The sequence below is a fragment of the Molossus molossus genome, unplaced genomic scaffold, assembly GCF_014108415.1.
Source record: "Molossus molossus isolate mMolMol1 unplaced genomic scaffold, mMolMol1.p scaffold_m16_p_8, whole genome shotgun sequence".
NCBI classification, from domain to species: domain Eukaryota; kingdom Metazoa; phylum Chordata; class Mammalia; order Chiroptera; family Molossidae; genus Molossus; species Molossus molossus.
In genome coordinates, this window is record NW_023425402.1 from 92,220,975 (window position 1) to 92,244,322 (window position 23,348).

Sequence of the window (23,348 nt, forward strand, 5' to 3'; positions counted from 1 at the left end):
ACTTGGAAATCCAACAATAGATTACTAAATAACTAATGGGTCAAAAGAACATCACAAGAGAAATTTGAAGGGAATAATGAAAATAAAACATAATTTGTGCATTGTTGCTGAAGTGGTACATGATTATCTCAATTCAGGAAATACATTAGACAAAATAAACACATTGATTTTAAAAAATATGCAGGATTAAAGGAGAACTTCCTTAAATTAATATAAAGAAGATACTAATAATCTCACCTAATACTACATTGAATGGTATAATAGATTGAAGAAAAGGTAAAAATATCCTCTCTCCTCTTCTATTCAACTTTTGTATTAAAAGTCCTAACTGTGCATGAAGTAAGTCAAGAAAAATAAAGAAAGCTACTGATATGGGAAAGTAAGAAATAACTGTACTCCCAGCCAACTTGAATATTTCTGTTGAAAGCTTCAAAATAACTTACTAGAACTAACATTAATTTAGTTCAAGTTAATTTTTAAAATCAATTAACCTTCTATAAACTTACATCCAAAGAGTAAATTGTAATTAGAAAATGATTATATTTACAAAAGGATTAGAAATATAAAATGATTTTAAATAATGTGAAACTCTTCTATACTATAAACCAAGTTCTGTTGCTGGGAGAAATAAAGATGACTTAAATAAATGGAATTATATATCATCTGAATAGATTGGAAGACTAAAAATTGATAGGTTATCAGTTTCCCTAACTTGATTTATAATTTGAAAGCACAGCAATTTTTATAGAAATTAAAGGCGATTCCAAAATTTGTGAAAATTCAATGACTTCGATAGTTCAAACAATCCTTGAAGAAGAAGAATGTTGAAAATTCAGACTGTGAGAGTTTTACCCAAGGGGCCGTTATAGAGGCTGTGGGATTAGCATGAGGGTAGATCGATTACCTAATTATAAAGAGTAGAGATTTACAAAAAAGGATGCACCCATATACAGTCAATCAATATTCAACAAAAGTGCTAAGATAATTTTATAGGAAAAGGAATATCTTTATAACAAATAATTTAAAAACTGAACAATTAAATTCACAGGCAGTAAACCATTAACATTACCCCCCTAACTCATATTATATAAAACTTAATTCAAGGTAGATATAGGCCTGATATAAAAGCTAATGTATTAAGGTTCTGTAAGAAAATATAAAGAATATCTTCCCAATCTTGAGGTAGGTAAAGCTACAAATCTTGAAAGAATAAATTATACTATCCATGAAAGCCTTCTTATATAATAACACTATATAAACACAAGCCAAAGAAAAGAAAACATTATATCCGACAAGAGATTTGTGTACAAAATGTATAAAGAGCTATAAATCAATAATTAAAAGGCAAGCAAACATAAATGTAGCAAAAAAAAAAAAAAAAAAAAAAGAATAAACTTCACAAAAGAAAATCTATGAATAATGATTAAGTACACAGAAAGGTGTTCACCATCATTACAAACTGGGAATGTAAATTAATACTACAATTAGATACCATTTCAAACACACTAATATGGTTAAAATGAGAGAGACAGAGACATTAACAAGAAATGTCAGCAGTGATGTAGAAAATCCTGAACTCAAAAATTGCTGGTGAGGATATAAAATTGTTAAACCACTTGGGAAAACAGTTTGGCTTGAATGGAGTTAGATATACACTTACTCCTTTATCTAACAATTCTACTTTTAGTTATTTAACCAAGAGAATTAAAAACATATGTTCAGCCCTGGCCAGTTTGGCTCAGCAGTTACAGTGTCAGCCTGTAGACAGAAGGGTCACCACAGGTTCGAATCCGGGTCAAGGACACATACCTAGGTTGCAGGTTTGAGCTCCCATGTGGTTGAGGTCATATGGGAGGCAACCAATCTATGTGTCTCTATCACATAGATGTTTTTCTCTCTCTCTCCCTCCCTCCCCGTCTTCCACTCTCTAAAAACCAATAGAAAAATTCCTTGGATGAGGATTAACCGAAACAAACAAAATATGTCCAGAGAATGATATATTAATGAAAGAAAGGCTTTAATAGTCAAACAAAACAAAGACTAATGTCTTTCAACAAGAAAATAAACACATTATGGCGTATTCCTTCTCTTTATTACTAATGAGGAACAAAGGGAATAAACCACCGATACATACAATGACAGGCATGGAAATTAAAAAGAAAATTTATGTTGACTGACAGAAGCCCAAATCATATGTGTACATAAGATATTTCATTTTTATGAAGTTAACAGACAGAAATCATCCATCATGAATGACATCAGGACCGTGGATGCCAATGCTGTGTTGGGAATAATAGTAAGTTGACAATAAGCAAAGTTTCTGGAGTGATGTTCATAGTCTACACCTGACTGGTGTGTGGGGTTACGTGAGGCTGGATGCATCCCAACATTCACTGAATGCTCCACTTAGGTCTGTGCATTTCACGTATGTGCAACTGGGGAGGGAAGGGGAAAACGGTGGAGGAAAAGTAAAAGAGCTTAATTCTCTAATACATTAATACAGTGATTACAGACTTTAGTCTTACGGACAGATAACATTTTAAAAGGCAGTGGGACTAAAACAGATTGCCAACTTTTGTTCTGCCAGTAAGAGATGTTTTAATATGTATTTACTCATACACAAGTTCTGAAAAATGTTTGGTTTTTCTAGGAAAGTTTTTGAAATTTTTTTAAATTTAAGAATGTGTAATGGAAACAGCCTGCCCATTTTTTAGAGAGTAGGATCATTCTTTTTTTTTTTTTTTTTTTTATCCTCACCTAAGGACATTTTTCTATTTTTTGTTCAGGTAGAGTGGGAGGGGGAGAGAGGAAGAGAGAGAGAAACATCGATGTGAAAGGGACACATCGAGTGGCTGCCACCCGCACGACCAACCAGGGCCGGGGACAAACTGCAACCGAGGTACATGCCCTTAGCGGGAACCGAACCCGGGTCTCTCCAGACCGCAGGCCGACGCTCTAACCACTGAGCAAAACCGGCCAGGGCCGCTGAGCCAAACCGGCCAGGGCGGATCATTCTTTAAATAGTATCTGCAGATACTATATTTCTTCATGTTCTGCTACTATTTTATATATAGGGTGGGGCAAAAATAGGTTTACGGTTGTGAGTATGCCAAATAGCTTATTCTTGTACTATTATTTATTAATTATTGTATTATTTTCCATACAAACAACTGTAAACCTACTGTTGCCCTACCCTGTAAGATTTTTTCTCTATATATTGTGCATAAATGATACATTTTGTCTAAATGATATAGTTTGTAACAAAAATATATGCTATTGCCAATCATTATAACATGTCAAATTTAAATCTACATGGATAAATCATCACTTGCCTCTTCCTCAATTAAGATTTTTCTGAGAGCAATCGATTATATAGTAAAGATTAGGAAAAACATGTTTCAATGGTTGTGATTAAATAGAATACTAAAATAATTTCTAGGCACTATATCCTAATACTTCTCCCTTATCAGTATGGGTAGAAAGAGGTTTTATTTTTTGGCTTAGTTATCTTTTGAAAGCCCACTGGGATCTGAGCAATGTGTCCTTCCAAGATCTGAATGAAATAACAAGACCAATTTACTTTTAATCCTCACACGAGGATATGTTTTTACTGATTTTAGAAAGAGAGGAAGGGAGAGAGAGAAACATCTATGTGAGAGAGAAACATTGATCAGCTGCCTGACCAGGGATGGAACCCACAACCTGGGTATGTGCCCTGCCTGACCTTTTGGTGTATGGGACAACGCTCCAACCAACTGAGCCACACCAGCCAGGGCACAAGGCAGTGGTAATTTTAAAGTGAGAGAAATTAATCTCAAATTGGGCTCCACACCTATTCAGGGGTACGTCTAGTTCAGATAGCTTACATGCTGCATCCCACTGATGCTGGGGCCATGTGACAGTGTGGCTCAGGTCACTTTCAATGGAAGCTGGTGTAAGGCAGGACATCCCATCTTCTCCCCCGGCCTTGTGGCAGTAACACAGGACACACAGGTCACGGCTATGCCTTCCTCTCCATCACTACTGTCAGGGCTCCTCGAGGTCCACTTGCTCTTCATGCTCCACAGAAACATTTGATTTCATCCCTGACATTCCTCTTCCCACTATACCAAACCCTACATGAGAAGCTCTTCCTAGTCCAAGGCATTCAAAATAGCTTCTTTGCATTAGCATGCATTCTCTCCATTTTAAATTGTACTTTCTTTTTTAAAGTTTAAAGGTCAAGGATTTGACCTTTCTAATTCTGAGTTTTGTATGTCACTCCTCTTTGAGGGAGTGAGTATGAAGTATCCTATCTTACAGGGCTAAGAACCATGTGTACAATAAATTAATATGGATTTATCATCATTAGAAACCCCATCTCTCAATTAATATGTTGAAACATTATTGTATAACAATATAGAGCCTGTATATCCTTCAAATAAAGTCTGAACTCATCAGAGCAGATAAATACCTGCGTGATGAGGCTCCTTTGTACCCCACCAACCACATTTACTCTCAAATACTCAACTTCAACCCCCTGTTCCTTTTCAGTCCTCAAATACTTCAAGTGATTTTCCTTCAGAGCCTTTACACATCATTTCCCTACCAGGGAGTCTTCCCACTTCTCAGGGATACTAACAAATCCTGCATCTTGGTACTGAAAAGAAAAGAAATATTCCTGAACTAATCCACACCACTGCTGACCATTAATCCCTTTATTTTTTCAAAATTCATGTTATTTTATTTTTTAATTTAATTTAAAAACATATAACACAGAAGTTACCTTCTTAACTCTTTTTAGCTGTACAGGTCAATGGTAATTAAATACACTAATACCGTGATACAACCATCAGCTCCAGTAATCTCTAGAACTCTTTCATCTTTTAAAACTGATACTCTATTTCCATTTATCAATTCCTCATCACCTTTCCCTCCTTCCTGTAGCAACCACCACTCCACTTTCTGTCTCTATTAATTTGACTATTTTAAGTACCGTATATAAATAGAATTATAAAATATTTTTCTGGTCATAGCTAGAAAATATTCTAACTATGCATAGCATAATATTCTAAAGTTTTATTCATGTGGTAGTGTATCAGGATTTTTTCTTTTTAAAGTCAAATAATATTCCATTGTATGTCTATACTATGCTTATCTGCTTACATATTGATAAACAATTGGGTCATAACTGTTTTTGGCTATTGTGAATAATGCTGCTATGAGCATGAATTTAAAAATGTCTCTTCACGTCCCTGCTTTTCAATTCTTTGGGGTAAATACCCATAGTAGAACTGCTGGATCACATAGTAATTCTGTGTTTAATATTATGAGGAAGCACCATACTGTTTTTCCGACTATAGCATTTTTTTTTCAGGAATGTACAAATGTATTTTTATTCAAAAATACAAAATAAATTATCTGTAGGCATGAACAATGACAGCAGTAAACCATTGTATTGTCAACTGAAACCAGTAACTGATGGGGATAGTGATTTTCTTGAACATCAGCCAGCCTTTTCTTCAGTCATTTCCTTCAACCGACTTCTCTGAAGTTATAGGTGAGGAAGACTGCCTTGAGCTTCCTCTCAGGTTCTCATTAATGATGGTCAAGCACCGTTCTAGGATTAGAACATACCGCCACCCATGCCACCTCCCATTCCACCCATCCCACCTGTTCCAGGGTCTTTAGGCATTTCTGTGACTATGACTTCTGCTGTTGTTAACAGAGAGGCTACTCCAGCAGCATCCAATAAAGCAGTTCTTACAACCTTAGTTGGATCAATGATTCCTTTTCCCACCATATTCACAAAATCTCCAAGCATAGCATCATAACCAACTTCTGAGGAGCTTTGCATGATTTTCTCAACTATCAAGGATCCCTCAACACCTGCGTTCTTAGCAATGGTCATTGCAGGAATTTTGAGTGCTTTTTAAAATAATTTCTATACCAATTTTTTGATCTTCATTAGCTGGAGTTAATGAGTCCAAGGCTGGAATGCACCGAAGCAAGGCACAGCCCCCGCCCAGAACAATGCCTTCCTCAACAGCAGCTCGGGTAGCATTGAGGGCATCTGTTACTCTGTCTTTCTTTTCATTCACTTCAACATCACTTGTTCCACCAACCTTCAGCACAGCTACTGCATCTGAGAGCTTTGCCAGCCGTTCATTTAGTTTTTCCTTTTCATATGCACTAGTTGTGGTATCTAACTGCTCAAAGATTTCTTTAATACGTTTTTCAACTTGAGCCTTGTCGCCTTTTCCTTTCAAGAGCATGGCATCATCTTTGGTCATGATGACTTCTCCAACTTTTCCTAAATCATGAGGCTGAACATCTTCAAGATTTAGATTCAATCCTTCTTCTCCAAATACTGCACCACCAGTAGCAATAGCCATGTCATTAAGCTGGTTCTTTCTATTGTCACCAAAACCAGGAGCTTTGACTGCTACAACCTGAAGACCAACTTTTAGCCTATTCAAAACAAGTGTACTTAGAGCTTCTCCATCAACATCTTCAGCAATTATGACCAAGGGCTTACGGTGAGCATTGGCAATTTCAAGAGCAGATACAATGGCCTGAACACTGGAAATTTTTTCACTCAATAGAACATAGGCATCTTGGAATTCACATTTCTGCTTTTGCTGTATTAATAAAGTTTGGAGAAATATAACCTCGATCAAACTTGATGCCTTCAATAATTTCTAATTCATCATTCAGTGTTTTTCCATCCTTGACTGTGATGACGCCCTTTCTTCCAACCTTTTTCATTGCGTCGGAAATTATGTTGCCAATTTCTTTGTCTCCATCCATTTGCAGAAATTGTAGCAACCTGAGCTATTTCTTCAGGAGTTGTCACAGGTTTAGACTGTTTCTTAAATTCAGAAATTACAGCATCAACAGCTAACATCACACCTCTCCTGATTTCCACTGGATTAGCACCTTTGCTGATCTTCCCAAAGCCTTCTTTGGCCACAGAGCGTGCCAGTGCAGTAGCGGTGGTGGTGCCCCACCCAGCCTCTTCATCTGTATTATTGGCAACATGTTGAACAAGTTTAGCGCCAATATTTTTATATTTATCTTTTAAGTCAATAGACTTTGCAACGGTCACACCATCTTTTGTTACTTTGGGACTTCCCCAGCTCTGTTCAATAATTACTCTTCTTCCCTTTGGACCCATAGTAACGGCTACAGCATCGGCTAAAAGGTCCACACCTTGAAGCATTAAGGCTCGGGCATCTGCACCAAATTTTACATCTTTGGTATAAGCCCGAGTGAGATGAGGAGCCAGGGCCCTGCACACTGGCCTAATCTGGCGAAGGACTTTGTGTCATCGAAGCATTTCTGCGGGGCAGAGGCAGGGCGTGTGAGCAGCGAGGAAGGCTGTTCGCAGCGAGTGAGGGAAACTACAGCATTTTATATTCCCACTAACAGTGTACAAGTGTTCAAATTTTTACAGTTGCTTGTGAACACTTACTGTTTTTGAGTTTGTTACATAGTAATAGGTGTGAAGTAGTTTTGATTTGCATTTCCCTAATAATTAGTGATGTTGAGATTCTTTTTATATGCTTATTGAACATGTATCTCTTCTTAAGACATATATCTCCTCAAGTTATCTGTCCATTTTTTCATCAGGCTGTTTGTCTTTTTGGAGTTGGAGGAGTATCCTGGAGTATCTATGTATCCTGGACACTGCTCCCCTATCAGATTTGTGATTTGGAAATATTTTCTCCCATTCTATGGATTGCCTTCTCACTCATTTGATAGTGTCTTTTGATGTACAAAGATTTTTTATTTGCATTAGGATCAATGTGTCTTTTTGGAAATATCCTCAGCGGAATTTCATTTCAACCAAAAGAAACTTTTAAGTGATTTTGAAAAGATCTGAGGTCATGATGGCAATTTATTTTTGGTCAAGGAAAGGTTGCCATTTAAAATGAAAAAGAAGCTTGGGTGTGTCTGTATCTCTTAGGTTATCCGTCGGCACTTGGGAGTCTTTAGAAGGACTTCAGAGGAATGAGTTCCCTCTTCCCTCAACTAACTCCAAAAGAAGTCTTTGGAAGCAGTTAATCTTCACTACATGCCTACACTGAGCCTTTATGCCGCAGTCTCACACTGTAGCCCTGGATCTAGGAGTTCTGTGCCCTGGCTTTGTGCCAAGATCGCTCTGCCTTCTCCTCTTGGACAGGAAGGCCCAGCCTGAGATTTCACCAGCCTAACTAGAGATTTGTCTTGGGACTTGAGATGAACCTTCTCTCAAGTCATTTCTAAAATACTATCAAACAAATATGGGTTCATAAAAATTTACTCATATTATGGTTTTTGTATATATCCTTGGTGGGGGGGATAGACGTTCACAACATTAAAACATTAGGTAAGATTAATGTCATCAAGGGAAATCATCTATAACACTGTCTCAGAAAGTACTGCTACCAGGTTAATTTTTCAATTACAATATGGCAACAACTATATATTTGTAAAGTGTAAATAATAGATGCCGTGCATTATCTGTGATAAACTATGCATTAAAGAGCATCAATTATTTTATGGGAATGAGTTTTCTGATGAAAGTATTCTGGTTTTCAGTTAAGAATGTAGAGTATGTTTCAGATCATCTTTTCTATGATCAAGAGTCTGATAATCTTTGAAAGAAAATGCTGAGAAACAATTTTTGATTTATAGTGAAATAAATGGCGCTGTAACAGACATTTTTCTGGTTTAGAAATTTTCTACTCAACAACATGGCTCCATAAAGACAGAGTCTCATAAATTATTGGGATAATTTCATTCAGAGTTCAGGTTTATTACACTGAGGCCAACATACTGGAAATAATCCTTAGGAAAACAATAGCAATCTGGCCTGTCTTATGAATAGATGGGAATGCGGGTCAGAAGCAATTTACTAATTCACTCAGCAGTAAAGATAATTACTGTTTTTAATAATAATGTACTACAGGCCGATCTAATTGGTTCATGCCTCATGTTTAAACTGTTTTAGCTTAATAAGTGCAAGAACATTACATTTACTTTGCTGGGTCTAAAGCCCATGCTACTGAAAATTGACCTTTAAATGATCCCTGCGCCGTTTTGTACTATTTATTTTGGATTATTGGAGGCCGTGGATATTTTTAGCTAAAATGTGTACTTGCGTGTTTTCATAGGTCCTCTTTCCCCTCTGTGGGGTCTATTAGGACACACAGAGTATATTAGGAGAAGCGTGGTCTCAGAAAGCACACACCAGAAAATTAAAAGGAGAGGACAGTTTAAATTATATGACTTGGAGAAACAGGGACAAGAAGAGCTTTAAGCTTCTTCATTCAGTTAGACCTCTTTTTGCAGAAGAAATAAATTTCATTGATTTTTTTTTTTGTCTCAATGATTTCAAATTAGTGCTGTGAGGCGTAAACTGTTGCATTAATAGCATCAAAAATGTCATGCTGAGCATATGTTTATTCTCAACTAAAAATAGGTAATCTTTTAAATTTCATCATTGTCCCTGCTACATAAGTGATTTATCTTTTACAGGCAATAATTTTGTGCTGGTATTTCATTAATACTAAGTGCCAGCCAGAGGGTTTGGCAAGCACTAGTAAGATCTCCCTCCCTCCCACCACCAACCTAGTTGCAGGACTGAAATTCTTATTTCCCCAGCCACTGGGTATACTGTGACATTACACCTTGCATCTCAGCTCCCTTCATGAAGATTGACCTCAGCTGAAGTTAAGTTGCATCACTCAAGGTCATGTCTCCTTCCTGAGGCCTCACACATCCAATGACTCATCAACATCCATGATGTTGTCTGTGAAGACCACTTGTGTTAATTCAGGCCAGTGGTGCGGGCCCATCATAGCACCAGAAGTCATATTCAGAAGATATATATTTTTTAATGACTATATGGTGGACCGCGTGCCCTCTTCCCAACTCTGCCTCTTGTACATCCAGACAGTACTGATAGCTAGAACATTCTCAAATGAGCTTCCTGCATGCACATTTCCTTCGAGTAAATATTCCAGGTACGTACATGTCAGTGTTTCAGATATCCTAACCTGTAAGCTACTTGACTTTTAACTTTTCTCAGCTTTGTAGATCAGCATTCTAGGTTTGTTTCTGTTGGTATGGTTTTTATTTTGTTTGTTTTTCATTTGGTTTGTTGATTGTTCTTAACCAAACTAATGTCTCCAATACGTATTTCTTATTCAACATTTATAGCAGCGGTTTGGACAAAGAATATGAACAAATTATCACATTTTTTTTATGTCAACAGTTTACATAAACAAATGTCCTTTAAGTAAAACCTGATACATATTAACTCACATTTAAATTTTTATATCTTTATTTACTTCAATCATACCACTAAGGATATTTTGGAAAATATCAATTTTAATTTATATTCTCAAGTAACTAGGATTCATGATGTATTTGTACCCAGAATTTTAATTTAGATATTTTTCCTAGAAAAACCACTCCAGCTTTGAGGGAAGAAACTAACAGTGAAGAGTAAAGGAGAGAATGAAGCTGTTACTAAAATTTTAACTTTGAATATATGATCTTAATGATTCTTCTAATGATAATAAATATATCATTATCATATTATAGTTGTGCTACTCACATATGAGAAATCATTTGTTTCCCTTACTTTAATAGTCTTATTATAACTGTCCCCCAAAAGAATTTTAATTAACACTTTTCCTGGTTTCAGCCTATAATTTTATTTTGAGAAGAAACGCCCCTTTGCCATTAAATTGATGAAATCCAGATAATATTGTCTGCACCTATTCAGAGGTAGAGCCTGTGGCTGCAGCTACCTCTAGCTCATTAGAGCACACTTGTTCTCAATCTCAGTGAGAGTGTAGGAATGCACGTGCGATCCAACCCAACCAAAGCCAATCTGAATATTGCTTCCATGACTGGGAAGAGGTATTATCCTTCTTTCCTATGAACCTTAGAGCATTCAAGACTGACTGGCTCCAAGCCACTTACCAGCATAAATGAAGAGTATTCTGGGAATGTGGCTAACCCATAAAACAAAGCACGTAGCTGAGCCAAGATTTGGAAAAATCAGTTCTGATATCGTCATCTAAATCCATATTTCCTTCCAAGCCTGAAACTAGAATAATTTCTATACTATTTTACAGAATAACACATATTATATAAATCTTCTGTATTCCATACAAGTTGGTGATCTATTTGAATCTATGTTTCTATTTCTACTTGAGTTTGGAACATAGGGGCAGAGGGCAGAGTTCAGGGTTTAAGAATGGACCAGATCTTGAGGTATATTATGAGAACAGTTCTAAAGCAGAACAAAGAAAAAGCTCAAAATGTTAATACTATCTTATGTTCTTTCTCCTGATTTAATTCACCAAATTAGGCAGAGCATGACTTAGAAGGCTTTTTTATGACATGGTTCACAACTACATTTTCCAACTCTGTAAATTTTGTAATTTTCTAGAATGTTATTTGAAATTCCGTTGCTGATCAGGAGTGCAAAGCGCTAACGGACTTCTGCTTCTGCAGGTAAGAAACTTAGAAACCACCACTCCATCCTAATAACAAGTGAAAAGCAATGACTGAAAAAAATCAACAACTCCTCTAGGAGCCTTAGGAGAGTTGAGGACACAGGGCAGGTGGAAGCCACCAAGACTGGAGAGACCAACAGGAAAATACAGAGAATAACAACTTACCCAAGCAGAGACTCAAGAGCAGAAACCACCAGGGGCACCCATGCTAGGGTAAGAAAACGAGAACTGTAATTGAGGAATTGCTGGAGGCTCCATGTCGAGAAGTCTGAGAGTTAAAAAGTCCAGGGGACCCAGTCACAGAGCAGGTTCAACAATTTTATGAGGTTTACCTCCAAGAGCTAGATCAAGTCTTCATAGTCAATATTAACAGAGAAAAATACTCTCCTGCTTCGGTGGAGGAAAGTGTGAGGAGCCACTTTGAAATCCCCCAGAGCAGCCAGGTTTAGACAAGGGGTGCCCTCCGGGGAAGGGAGTCAGGCAGAGCCCCAGGCGGGTGTTCGCACAGCTCCGCGGACCTGGGGGAGGGGAAACACCCAACTCCCCGCAGCTGCAGCCTTCCAGCCGGCAGAAGGGAAATGCAGTTGGCCCTTGAACAATATTGGTTTGAACATTGTAGGTCCACTTACATGCAATTTTTTTTTCAATAAATACAGCCAGCTCTTGCTATCCATGGATTTCGCATCTGCAGATTCAACCAACAGGGGATCAAAAATAGTGTTTTTGCATCCTAGCCACAGACTCTCAGATGCAGATTCCCAACTGCAGATCAAAAATACTGTTGTAAATCTGTTGTTGGTTGAATTCACAGATGCAACGAGCCAACTTTAGATTCAAACGTTACACTTGGCTACTTGAATATATAGGGGTTTGCACCTCTACCCCTGCAATGTTCAAGGGAGCACTGTACTCAACTCTAGCCCTGCTTAACTATCCTTTTCCACTAAATGGGGAAGGGGGAAAAAAAGAAAAGGAAAAACTATTGTTAAGCTCACAGTCCAAAGGCATAGGCTCACTAAAAACACTGAGACCTAATTGCCGGACAATAGAAACCTCACCTCGCCAACACCTGACCATCATATCACTAAAAGCCTATTTAAGGCAGTTCCTTTTCGCTATTACATCATGTCCAGATATGGGGAGGAAAAAAAAAAAAACTATAAGGCATGCCAAAGGCAAAAGTCACAATTACAAAAGACAGAGCAACCATCAGAACCAGACATTGCAGCGCCGTGTCAGTAGAGAGATGGGAACCCTAAGAAGAAACCAAAATGAAATGCTAGAGATAACAATGAAGAATGCTTTTCACAGAGATCAGATACCGTATATATCAAAGAACTGTTGGACAACTACAAAAGGGAGATATATATATAGATAGATAGATAGATATAAAATATATAACTGGAAGAACAGAAGGAGAAAAAGAGAGAAATGAACAGAAGACCTATTTGAAATAGTGACTAAGATTTCCTTAAATTAATGTCAGATAATTACACCACAGATCCAAAAAGTTTAGAAATACCCTGGCAGGATGAATGCCAGAAACTATAGCTATGCAGATCATTTGTGAATTACAAATACACACACAAAATCAAACATAATGAAAAAGCCTAAAAGAAGCAAGAAGGGGAAAAAATTAACTCTAGAGAAAGGAAGATGACAATAGTATCTGACTTCTCTTCAGAAACCATGAAAGCAAGAAGAAAGTGGAGTGAACATTTATAACGTTGAAAGAAAAACTCCCACCACACTATAATTTTTACCCTGAAAAATTATACAACAAAAGTGAGGGAGAAATAACATTCTCGAACAAAAAATTAAGAGAAAATCTTGCCAGTCGTCCTGTTAAAAGAGGTTCTTTAGAGAGAAGAAAAATGATATAGGTCAGAAACTTATATCTACATAAAAAATGAAAGAGCATCAAAGATGCTACAGAAGGATTAAGTGAAGGTAAAATAAAAACTTTTATTTCTGTAATTTTTGTTGCAGTATAATTAATGTATATTATAATCATTTCAAGTGTACAACATGGTGTGATATTTGTATAATTGCTCAATGATTAACACAGTGTAGTTAACATCCTTCACCACACATAGTTATAAAATTTGTTTTCTTGTGATGAGAAGCTTTTAAGATTTATTCTCTTAACTTCCAAATATGCACTATAGTATTATTAACTATAGTCACTAAGCAGTACATTATATCCCCATGGCTTAATTATTTTATAAATAGAAATTTTTAGCTTTTTACCCCTTTCTTTCATTTTGCCGATCCTCCACCCTCCACCTCTGGCATCGACCAATCTGTTCTTTGTATCTATGAGCTCTTGGGGGTGGGGGGGGGGGTTGTTTTGTTTTGTTTTGTTTTTATAGATTCGACATACAAGTGAGATCAATGTCTGCCTTTCTTTGACTGACTTATTTCACTTAGCATAGTGCCTTCAAAGTCCATTCATGTTGTCACAGATGACATGATTTAATTCCTTTATATGGCTTAATAATATTCCAAATACACACACATTTGACATTTTCCTTATTCACTCAGCTATTGATGAACTCTTAAGTTGCTTCCATCTATTGGCCATTGTAAATGATGCTGCAGTGAACATGGGGTGCTTATATCTTTTTATATTAGTGTTTTCATTTTCTTCATACAAATACCTAAACTGAAATTGCTGGATCCTGTGTTAGTTCTATTTTTTATTTTTTGAGGAAACTCCATATCATTTTCAGTCGTAACTGTACTAATGTATATTCCCACCAGGAGCGCACAAGAATTCCCTTTTCTCCACGTCCTTGTCAACACTTATCTGTGTGTGTGTGTCTTTGCGATAATAGCTATTCTAACAGGTACGAGGTGATACCTCATTGTGGTTTTAATTTGCATTTCCCTCATGATTAGTGTTTTGGAGCATCTTTCAAAGTACCTGTTGGCCATCTGTAGGACTTCTTTGGAAAAAATTCTTGTTTAGATATTCTGCTCATTATTCAATCATATCATTTATTTACTTTTTGCTATTAAGTTGTATAAATTTTATATTTTTTAGATGTTAGCCTTTTATCTCATATAAGATTTGCAAATATTTTCTTCCATTCAATAGATAGTTTTTTCATTTTGTTTATGGTTTCCTTTGCTACGCAGCTTTTTAGTTTAAGGTGGTCCCACTGCTTATTTTTGTGTATTCTTTTTTTTAAAATTTTTTTTCTTTATTGATTTTTTAGAGGTGGAGGAAGGGAGAGGGAGAGAGAGACAGAAACATCGATGAGAGAGAACATCAACTGGACGCCTCCTGCATGCCCCACTGGAGATCAGGCCCACAACCCGGGCATGTGCCCTGGCCGGGAGTTGAACCAGTGACCTCTTGGTGCATGGGTCGACAGTCAACCACTGAGCCACACCAGCCAGGCTGTTTTCTTATTCTTTATTGATCTAATAGATAATCCTGTATTCAAAATAATAGAAACAATATATCTATGATATATGTTTATGTATATACCTTATAAATATGTGTATGCTTATGTATGCTTATGTATAAATGATATGAGTGATAGCAAGGATAAAAGAGATGGGAGGGAGGGATTGGATTATTTTATTATTCTAAGGTATTACACCACCTGTAAAATGGCACAGTGTTATTGAATCAGTTGCAAATTTATGTTACAAACTCCACAAAAAACACTAAAAAAAAGTAAAAAGTAAAAAATAAAAAATATAACTGCTAAGCATGAAGAGAAACTATATATTGACAGATATTTAGTACATTCTTGTATTTATTTTAAATCACATATTTAAAATATTTTACAATGACGATGCATTATAATTTTTTAACTAGAAGAAATAATTACTGGACATAAGGCATTATGAAAACCAATTACTATCATTATTTCCTGATTAAACTGTTTAATATATTTCTGTATACAAACCTTATTAACTATATGGTTTCTACTCTCTATATTTTATGCATAATTTAATGTTGATTAGGTAATTATCCTATTTGTTACTTCATTCGTTTCATTAATTTGTTTACTGAGATTTTGTAATGCATCAGGTAGCAAGAATGAATTCTGTACTTGATCTGTGAAAATTAGACCTAACTGGGACAATACAGTGAGAGTTTAAGACAATCAAAGGTTGATATAAATCTACTGAGAACCTGAAGGAATGATGATGCAAAAGGAAGAAAACGTGGGCATGCCCTGGCTGGTGGAGCTCAGTGGATGGGGCATTGGTTCGAGCACTGAGGATCTTGGGTTTGATTTCCATATTTGGGTTGCAGGTTTGCTCCCCAGACCTGGTGGGGCAATGTGCAGGAGGCAACTAATCGACTGTCTCTCACATCAATGTTTCTCTCTCCCTCTCTCTCTCTCGCTCTCTCTTTCTCTTTCCTCCCCTCCCCATTCTACTCTCTCTAAAAAAATAAATTGAAAAAAATAAATATCCTTGGGTGAGAATTAACAACAACAACAAAAGAAAAGAAAATATGGGAAGAGTAAAGAGTCTGGTACTGTATTAATTCTTTCACCTAAATGATTCAAGTCATTCAGATCCCTGAGCCCTCAATTTTCTGTAATAAGAAATTCGTAGTAGTCATTACAATAAAATACATATATAAAAGCTGTAAAATACCCCACACCCATTTTTCCCTATTTATTAACATCTTACTGAGGTATGGCATATTTGTCATAAAGTGAATCAATATTGGTATATTATTAGCTAATGCACATATTTTTTGAGATTTCCTTAATTCCTTTCTTAATGTCCTTTTTTGTTTTGTTTCAGAATCTAATCCAGGAAACCACATTACATGTACTCATCCTGTCTCCTCAGGCTATTTTTATACAATATCCTTCATGGGTATTTGCTTGTTGTTTGGCTCATGATTAGACTGGACTTAATGGTTTGGGGGATAGTTATTAAAATTTGCATTTCTACAGACTTTTATTTTTTAACAGATTATAGTTCTTTTGTGAAAATCTCTATCTTATTGAATACTTTCCTGGCCATATTAATAAAATCCAGCTTAAAGTTACGGATGGTATTGCTATCATCTGGACAGTTTACCCTCTCCTCTGGAAGACACATAGACTGGAAGCAGATCACCTTAATCCAGACAGGTGCTGGGCTGACCCGACTGATACTGGAATGCAGTCTTTTTCCAGCCCAGTTTACAGTTTACCTTTGGTTCACCCTGTATTTAGGCGACGTCCTTTAAAGATCCCAATTGAAATATTGGGGTATTTATAATGTCCTCACTCCTTGCCAAGAGCTGAACTACACATTTTTTCTTTTTTGTACCGTGAAACTGTGGAACACTTTGGTCTGCATTCCAGCAGCTTTCTGACTAGCTTCTTATTGTCCTTCCCCTAGTAATTCAAATATTCAAACTACGTCTCAAGGAGGAATTGGCAGTTTCTGGATCAATTCCTTGGATTTCCATTCACGCCAAAATCTTGGCTCCTGTCCACTCCTGCCTCCTTTGGCATTCCTAAACTCCATGTGTGTCTCTCCAGACCTGTGAGATTGCCAAAAAACTGTGCTGACTTCTTCCCTATTAGCAGAGACCATCATTCTTCGCCCTTGGCTGGGATTTGTGCCAAGAATTGGCAAAGGCCCTAAGGATAGAATCAGCTGCAGATTTCTCTCTTTTGGGAATCTTGGTCCCAAGAGTCCTGTTTACTTCAGCAGTTTTCTAATATCTTAAAAAATATGTTTTTGCAATTTAATCTGTTTTTTGCCCTGGTTGTTATAGTAAGGAACATTGGTTTGTTGCAAGATATATCTGAAGTTCAGAATCCCCATGTTTTGAACTCTGTTTTACATAAATAAAACACACTGTTTAAACTTTTTAAATAATAAATGTTAATTTAGTAAAGTAAAAAAAGTAGATTATTTCAGTTTGTTTAAAAACAAGAAGACAAAATCATACAAAATCTTGAGCTTCTCGCTCCTGAAATATATCACACCAAAACACAAATTAGCACAAGTCTGTTGAAAAAGTAATGATGAACAAAAGCATATAAGAAAATGCGTTATAGGGAATAATTTTTCAGAAATAGAATTCAAGATAAAATTTCATTTTGGAAAAATAAGAATATTTTATGTCACTGAATTTATTCTTCAACATTGAACTAGATGTCCTACATAATAAAATAATAAAATCAAAAAACAAATCTTAAAAGCTAAGAAGAAAATATTTTAAACTTAGTATTTACATTGTATAGCTCTTAGTAAATTCAAGCATTTTCTGGAAAACTGTTTTCATTAATAAGCTAATTTAAGAAGTAGTCCACAATAAGCTATCAACATATAGTCAACAAAGTTTCCAGCACAAAAGCAGTAAAAATTAGACAAAAAATAAATAAATAAATAAATAAAGAGGAAGAAATACCAAAAAATAAATCACACTAAAAGTATAGTGCAATGATATTTTTTTAAATGCACACAAAAAGGAGGCTTGAATAAGTAGAATAAAATGCCTGTTTGTCAGTGAGAAAACTCAGTATTGTAAAATGTCCATTTTCCCCATTCAAACTACAAATTCTAAGTAACTCTTTTAAAAATTCCCCCTGAAAAAATGTTTTAAGTGGAACTGCAACTACAAAAGAAAAAAATGAGTCATGATATGTGAGAATGTTCTGAAATGATAAGCAGGAATAAGATATACTCTAGATATTAAAACATATTATATAACTAAAATAATTAAAACAGTATGGCAATTATATAGAACCAAATGAAAAGAATAAAAAAGAGTGTCCAGTGATTTTAAATCGTCAACCACATTAATCAGAGAAAGTATTAACTATACAATAAATACTGTTGGAACAATTGACCATTACCTTTGATCACAGCAATTGACAATCGATTTGAAAAAGTAATTAAGTTCCTAGAAGTAAAATCAGTGCAATAAATGTACTAGAAGAAAATATAGTATCTTTAATATTGGTATGAGGAAATCTATAAAGAAAAAAATGACTATACTACTATAAAGAAAAAGACTTTATAAACTTTATACTTTTGGTTAAAAAAATAAAGCTAATACGCCCTGGCCAGTTTGGCTCAGCGGTTAGAGCGTCGGCCTGCGGTCCTGAGAGACCCGGGTTCGGTTCCTGCTAAGGGCATGTACCTCGGTTGCAGTTTGTCCCCGGCCCTGGTTGGTTGTGCGGGTGGCAGCCACTCGATGTGTTCCTTTCACATCGATGTTTCCCTCTCTCTATCTTCCTCTCTCTCCCTCCCACTCTACCTGAACAAAAAAATGGAAGAATGTCCTCAGGTGAGGATAAAAAAAATAAAATAAAATAAAATAAAATAAAATAAAGCGAATATTAATGAAAATTTTGGGGAAATTATATGTATTATTAAGAAAAGTAAGAAAGATTAACTATTTACTAAGTGAGCATAATATACAAATATTATGATGATAAATGTGTATGCAGGCAAATGTAGTTGAATGACAGAAATAATTAAAAGAGGAATCCTAAATATAAGAAAGACATTGAATTACCAGTCTTTAATTTGCCATATAAAATATACTCTAAACAATATGAAAGCATCTATTTTTCTTTTAATTTAGCTTGAAACAACTTCTTGTTTTTTCATATTTGAGAAAAACAACAAATTTAGTTTTTGGCAGACAACCTCCAATAAGGAGAATTGTGATTTCCCTCTATTATTTGTGAAAATCAGAAAAGAAGGCAATGCTGTAAATTGTTCTACATATTGCTGAAATTTCTAAAAATAAGTTGGGACCTCAGAAATTACACCCAAAGACTACTGAGGAGATTTTAGCTTACAATTAATTATCAATAACTAATTAAGTGCTTAAGTTTACTTAAAGACTACATAGATAGATAGATAGATAGATAGATAGATAGATGATAGATAGATAATAGATAGATGCATACATACCTACATATGTACTTACAGATAGATGTCAAGATGCCCTTTTCCCCAAATCATTGCTAAAGCTTAATTGTTTACATTAAACAAGCATGAACACTTGCTAGTACCTCCACAGCACTTTATTATTATTTATAATTTAAAAAGTCAATATGCTGTCATTTGTATAATCAACTGATCTTCAATTTGTGTGTAACAGGAGGCACACATTGGTGTGCCGCAAGAATTCGTAACACATTTAATACTTATTTCATCAGAGGCACTGACCTCTTTTACCTGAAATTGTCAAATAAAAAAATAATAACAGCCAACACAACAATAGCGGTCCAGTGTGAATGAATCAAAATTATAACTCTTTTTTCTTGTCAGATCAGCAAAAAATATATTTTGTGTGTGCCACAGAATGGTAGTAATTAGTTTATGTGGGCCACCAGATGAAAAAAGTTGAAAATCACTGGTCTAATCTATGAATAACTCTCTGGCAGGAAAGCAAATTGATGGACCTTTAAGTTTCTAATTAGTCATTTTAAACCTTAATTTAATGTACTGACAATAGTGAAGAAGAATTTAACCAGAACTAAGATTCGATCAATTTATTTTGTTTGTCAGTATGGACAACGCTGATTGTTAAATATAACTCTTTAATATTGTTCCAACTTGATTCAATGCTATTTACAACTATTTATTTACAGCTCTGAAACACAGTGTTTTCTCTGTCTCCCTAATGATTGATCTTCAGTGCTATAAAGGTTCCACCTTTTATTCTGCCTAAAATGTACCCTGCGGTTATCTCTGATTAGTGAAACAAATTTTATTCTTCCAGGACTGTCAGAAATAAATGATGGCTTAAGGTGGATTTCCTACCAGAAGGAAAAAAATAAAAAATAAAACAAATGCAAAGGAAATGAGGAAGGAAGGAAAGAAGAAAAGGAAGGAAGGAAGGAAGGAAGGAAGGAAGGAAGGAAGGAAGGAAGGAAGGAAGGAAGGAAGGGAGGGAGGGAGGGAGGGAGGGAGGGAGGGAGGGAGGGAGGGAGAGGGGAGGGAGGGGGGAGGGGAGGGAGGAAGGGAGGGAGGGATGGAGGGAGGAAAAAGAGGAAGAAGAGAAGAAAAAATAAATAAAGGAAAGGAAAAGCTAATGAGTTTTTAATTGATTCCATTAGCAATATTCATGATTGCTTCTTGTACATGAGAAAAAAGATAGTCATAAAAGTGTCTATTAAAATGCCAGGAAATTCTTCTGTAGTTTAAATACTCTTAAATTTTTAAATGCTACACTAGCTAGCAGAGCTGTAGTAGATTGAATTAAGCATCATTATTGATTTCCCAAGACTTTGTTGGTGTATTGCCCATTTAAACACATTATCAGATACTTAAAGAGTAATTTCTAATGTTTGAAGAACATTTACTTCATTTAAAATAGCTAATAACATCATTCAAATGAGAAAAGGTGTCAGGACTTAATAAATGAAAATGCTAGATGCAGACATAATGTCCATTAGAACACAAGCCAAACAGATTTTTATAATGCCTTGAATAAAATATTTCAAACATAAAACTCTTTTAATACTAGAACTGCATTCTAAACTATAGTTATGAAGAGTCAATTAAATAATCATGGTTAAGAACCTCCATGACATTGTGAAGATATAGTAGAAAATCGTCTTGGAACTCTAAGGTTTCAATTCACATATAACAGTGACATGGTTTTCTGTTTGAACAGACATTCTAATTTGTTTACTGAAAGTTTTACATTTGAATACTAATATTGCATATGAATGTTCAGCTTTCTGTAAAAATGAATCACTGGCAATTTTTTTTTGTTTTATATTTTACAGCATGCAATGTCTAGTCAGAATTTCAATGTAAGTTTTTAAAGAGGAGAAATATTTATTTAATATGCATTTTAGTGTATTCATGTGAGGCTTTGGCAAAACTTCCTCCTTACTTCTCTTACTAATAGCTTCAATTTGTAATATACAAAGATAAATTAAGAGAGGTAAAATTTATTTAGAAAGTCTTAGTTTATATTCATATTTCACTGGCCAAGTAGTCTGACTTGATCACTAGGATGCTTGACTCATTTAGTCTATACATATTATCATCTAGTTTTATCCAAGAATTTAGTATTTAAATGGAGGAATTAATTCTAAGTGTTAAACATTACATTCGTGTTTTACCACCTTTTTTCCAAACCAAGTGTTTTTAACACATGAGCCAACCACAACTTATATTAAGTAATTTCCATGAGGTCAAGGCCAGCCACTGTAGATTCTATCACATAGTTTGTTATAGTATATTGGTAAAGCATAATAAGAATTACTAATTAACTGTGTTAACATTAAAAAAAAATATTGTAATGTCATTTATTGACTATAGTCCCTTTCACATTTTTCATTCAGCACCCCCCCCCCCCCCCCGTAACTTTGTATTTATTTTTATGTAATTCATGGCGTTCAGACTTTCACCGTGAAATGGTATCGAGGTGTTGCTTCAGTAGTGAGAGAAGATTCAAAGATATCAAGTGAAAAATTACATTTGATAGTGGATAGAACTTAATATGTAGTTATATACACAATCCACCCCCAATCACATGGAATCACATGAAGTTGCTAGGCTATCTTTTCTGTATCAATATAGGTGAACTATGCTTTCTATGTAGAAAATTTCTGCACACACTCAGTTATTTATAAGGAAGTCACAAGTTTTATCATCTTTCCTAAAATAGCAACAGATGAACAAAATTTAAAAATGTTTCATGGTTTATTTTTGAGAATTTAATCACTCAACATTCGATTTAAAGCAATCTGCCTGGTTTTGAGAATAAAAAAAATAAAAAAAATAGTATCTTTGAACATATACTTGAAAGTCACTAGAAAAAAAAGTAAAACTGATACACTGTTACGTTTAGCCAGTGTTTGGATTCCCATTTTATCTATTTGTTCTATCTAGAATTGAAAAAAATCTTTTTGCATGGTAAAGTCTGAACTAAATAACTTGGGGGCAACCTAAAATGTACCATCAGTGTCTGGGGTAGCAGGAGAGTTCCAGTTTACTGAATTTTGCCTGTAGCTAAGTGAAGATAGAACAGGATTGTGTTTTGTGTTCCAAATATAAACACAGCAGTTATCCCTGTCAACAGCTGCTATTTGGATGCATGTACGGTCTTTCTCTTAAAATTCAAAGCAATTTTTCTTGCTATCTCTAATCATTGTTATGCGTTAACATTTGGAATATCAACAATGTTAAACCAGAAGTTAATATTGTGATCTATTTATTTTGTGAATGTTAAAATTATCCTTCAAAATAATCTCTGCCTTTCAAAGTCAGAATAGTGGTTACTTTGGGGAGCTAGAAAGTACATGGAAGAGGCCCAAGGGCTTCTGTGTGCAGGTCGTAGTTCATTCTCATGGATCTGCAAACGCAGATGTACTCAGATTGAGAACATTAATCAATTGATGCTATTATGTTCTGTTCCCTTTTCCATTTGTAAATATTGCCTCACTCATCAGTTTACCCAAAAAATAGCCATATTATTTTGCAGCTATTTTCTAAAACAAAAGTTAAAATAGTACAGGAAATTAGATTTCTTATTCACATTAGATCATTCTGGGATATTTTAATAATATAAAGGCAATAAGACAAATAAAGTGATATGCACAACACAATATTAAATGTCAACTGAGCTGCTGCATTATCTTCTTTTTAATTTTTAAAAAGGCCAAGGCTAGCATGAACACAAGCAGTGCTTGTGAATAACTTTATAACTTATGACTTGTGCAATATGATTGTCTGATAAATCTTCATTAAAAGACTTGCAAATATGCTATATAATATTAAAGTAAATAATTAGATATATAATTTTATAACATAATTCATAATTATATAATCTATTGTAAATAATTAGAATAAATTATTACTTGTAGACAAGGCTAATTTTAAAAAATATTTATTTTTAAT

At 35.1% G+C, this 23,348-nt stretch overlaps 1 protein-coding gene and 1 long non-coding RNA gene across 3 annotated transcripts in view; both read right to left on the reverse strand.

Moving 5' to 3' along the window:
- Window positions 1-23,348, reverse strand: part of LOC118621631 — a 347,996-nt gene that overhangs the window by 318,093 nt on the left and 6,555 nt on the right. The gene's annotated exons all lie outside the window — the stretch shown is intronic.
- LOC118621630 (60 kDa heat shock protein, mitochondrial-like) lies at window positions 5,606-7,318 on the reverse strand. The gene is given in 4 exon segments (XM_036248990.1): window positions 5,606-5,905; window positions 5,907-6,615; window positions 6,617-6,783; window positions 6,785-7,318. Coding segments are annotated over 4 exon segments (1,710 nt in total).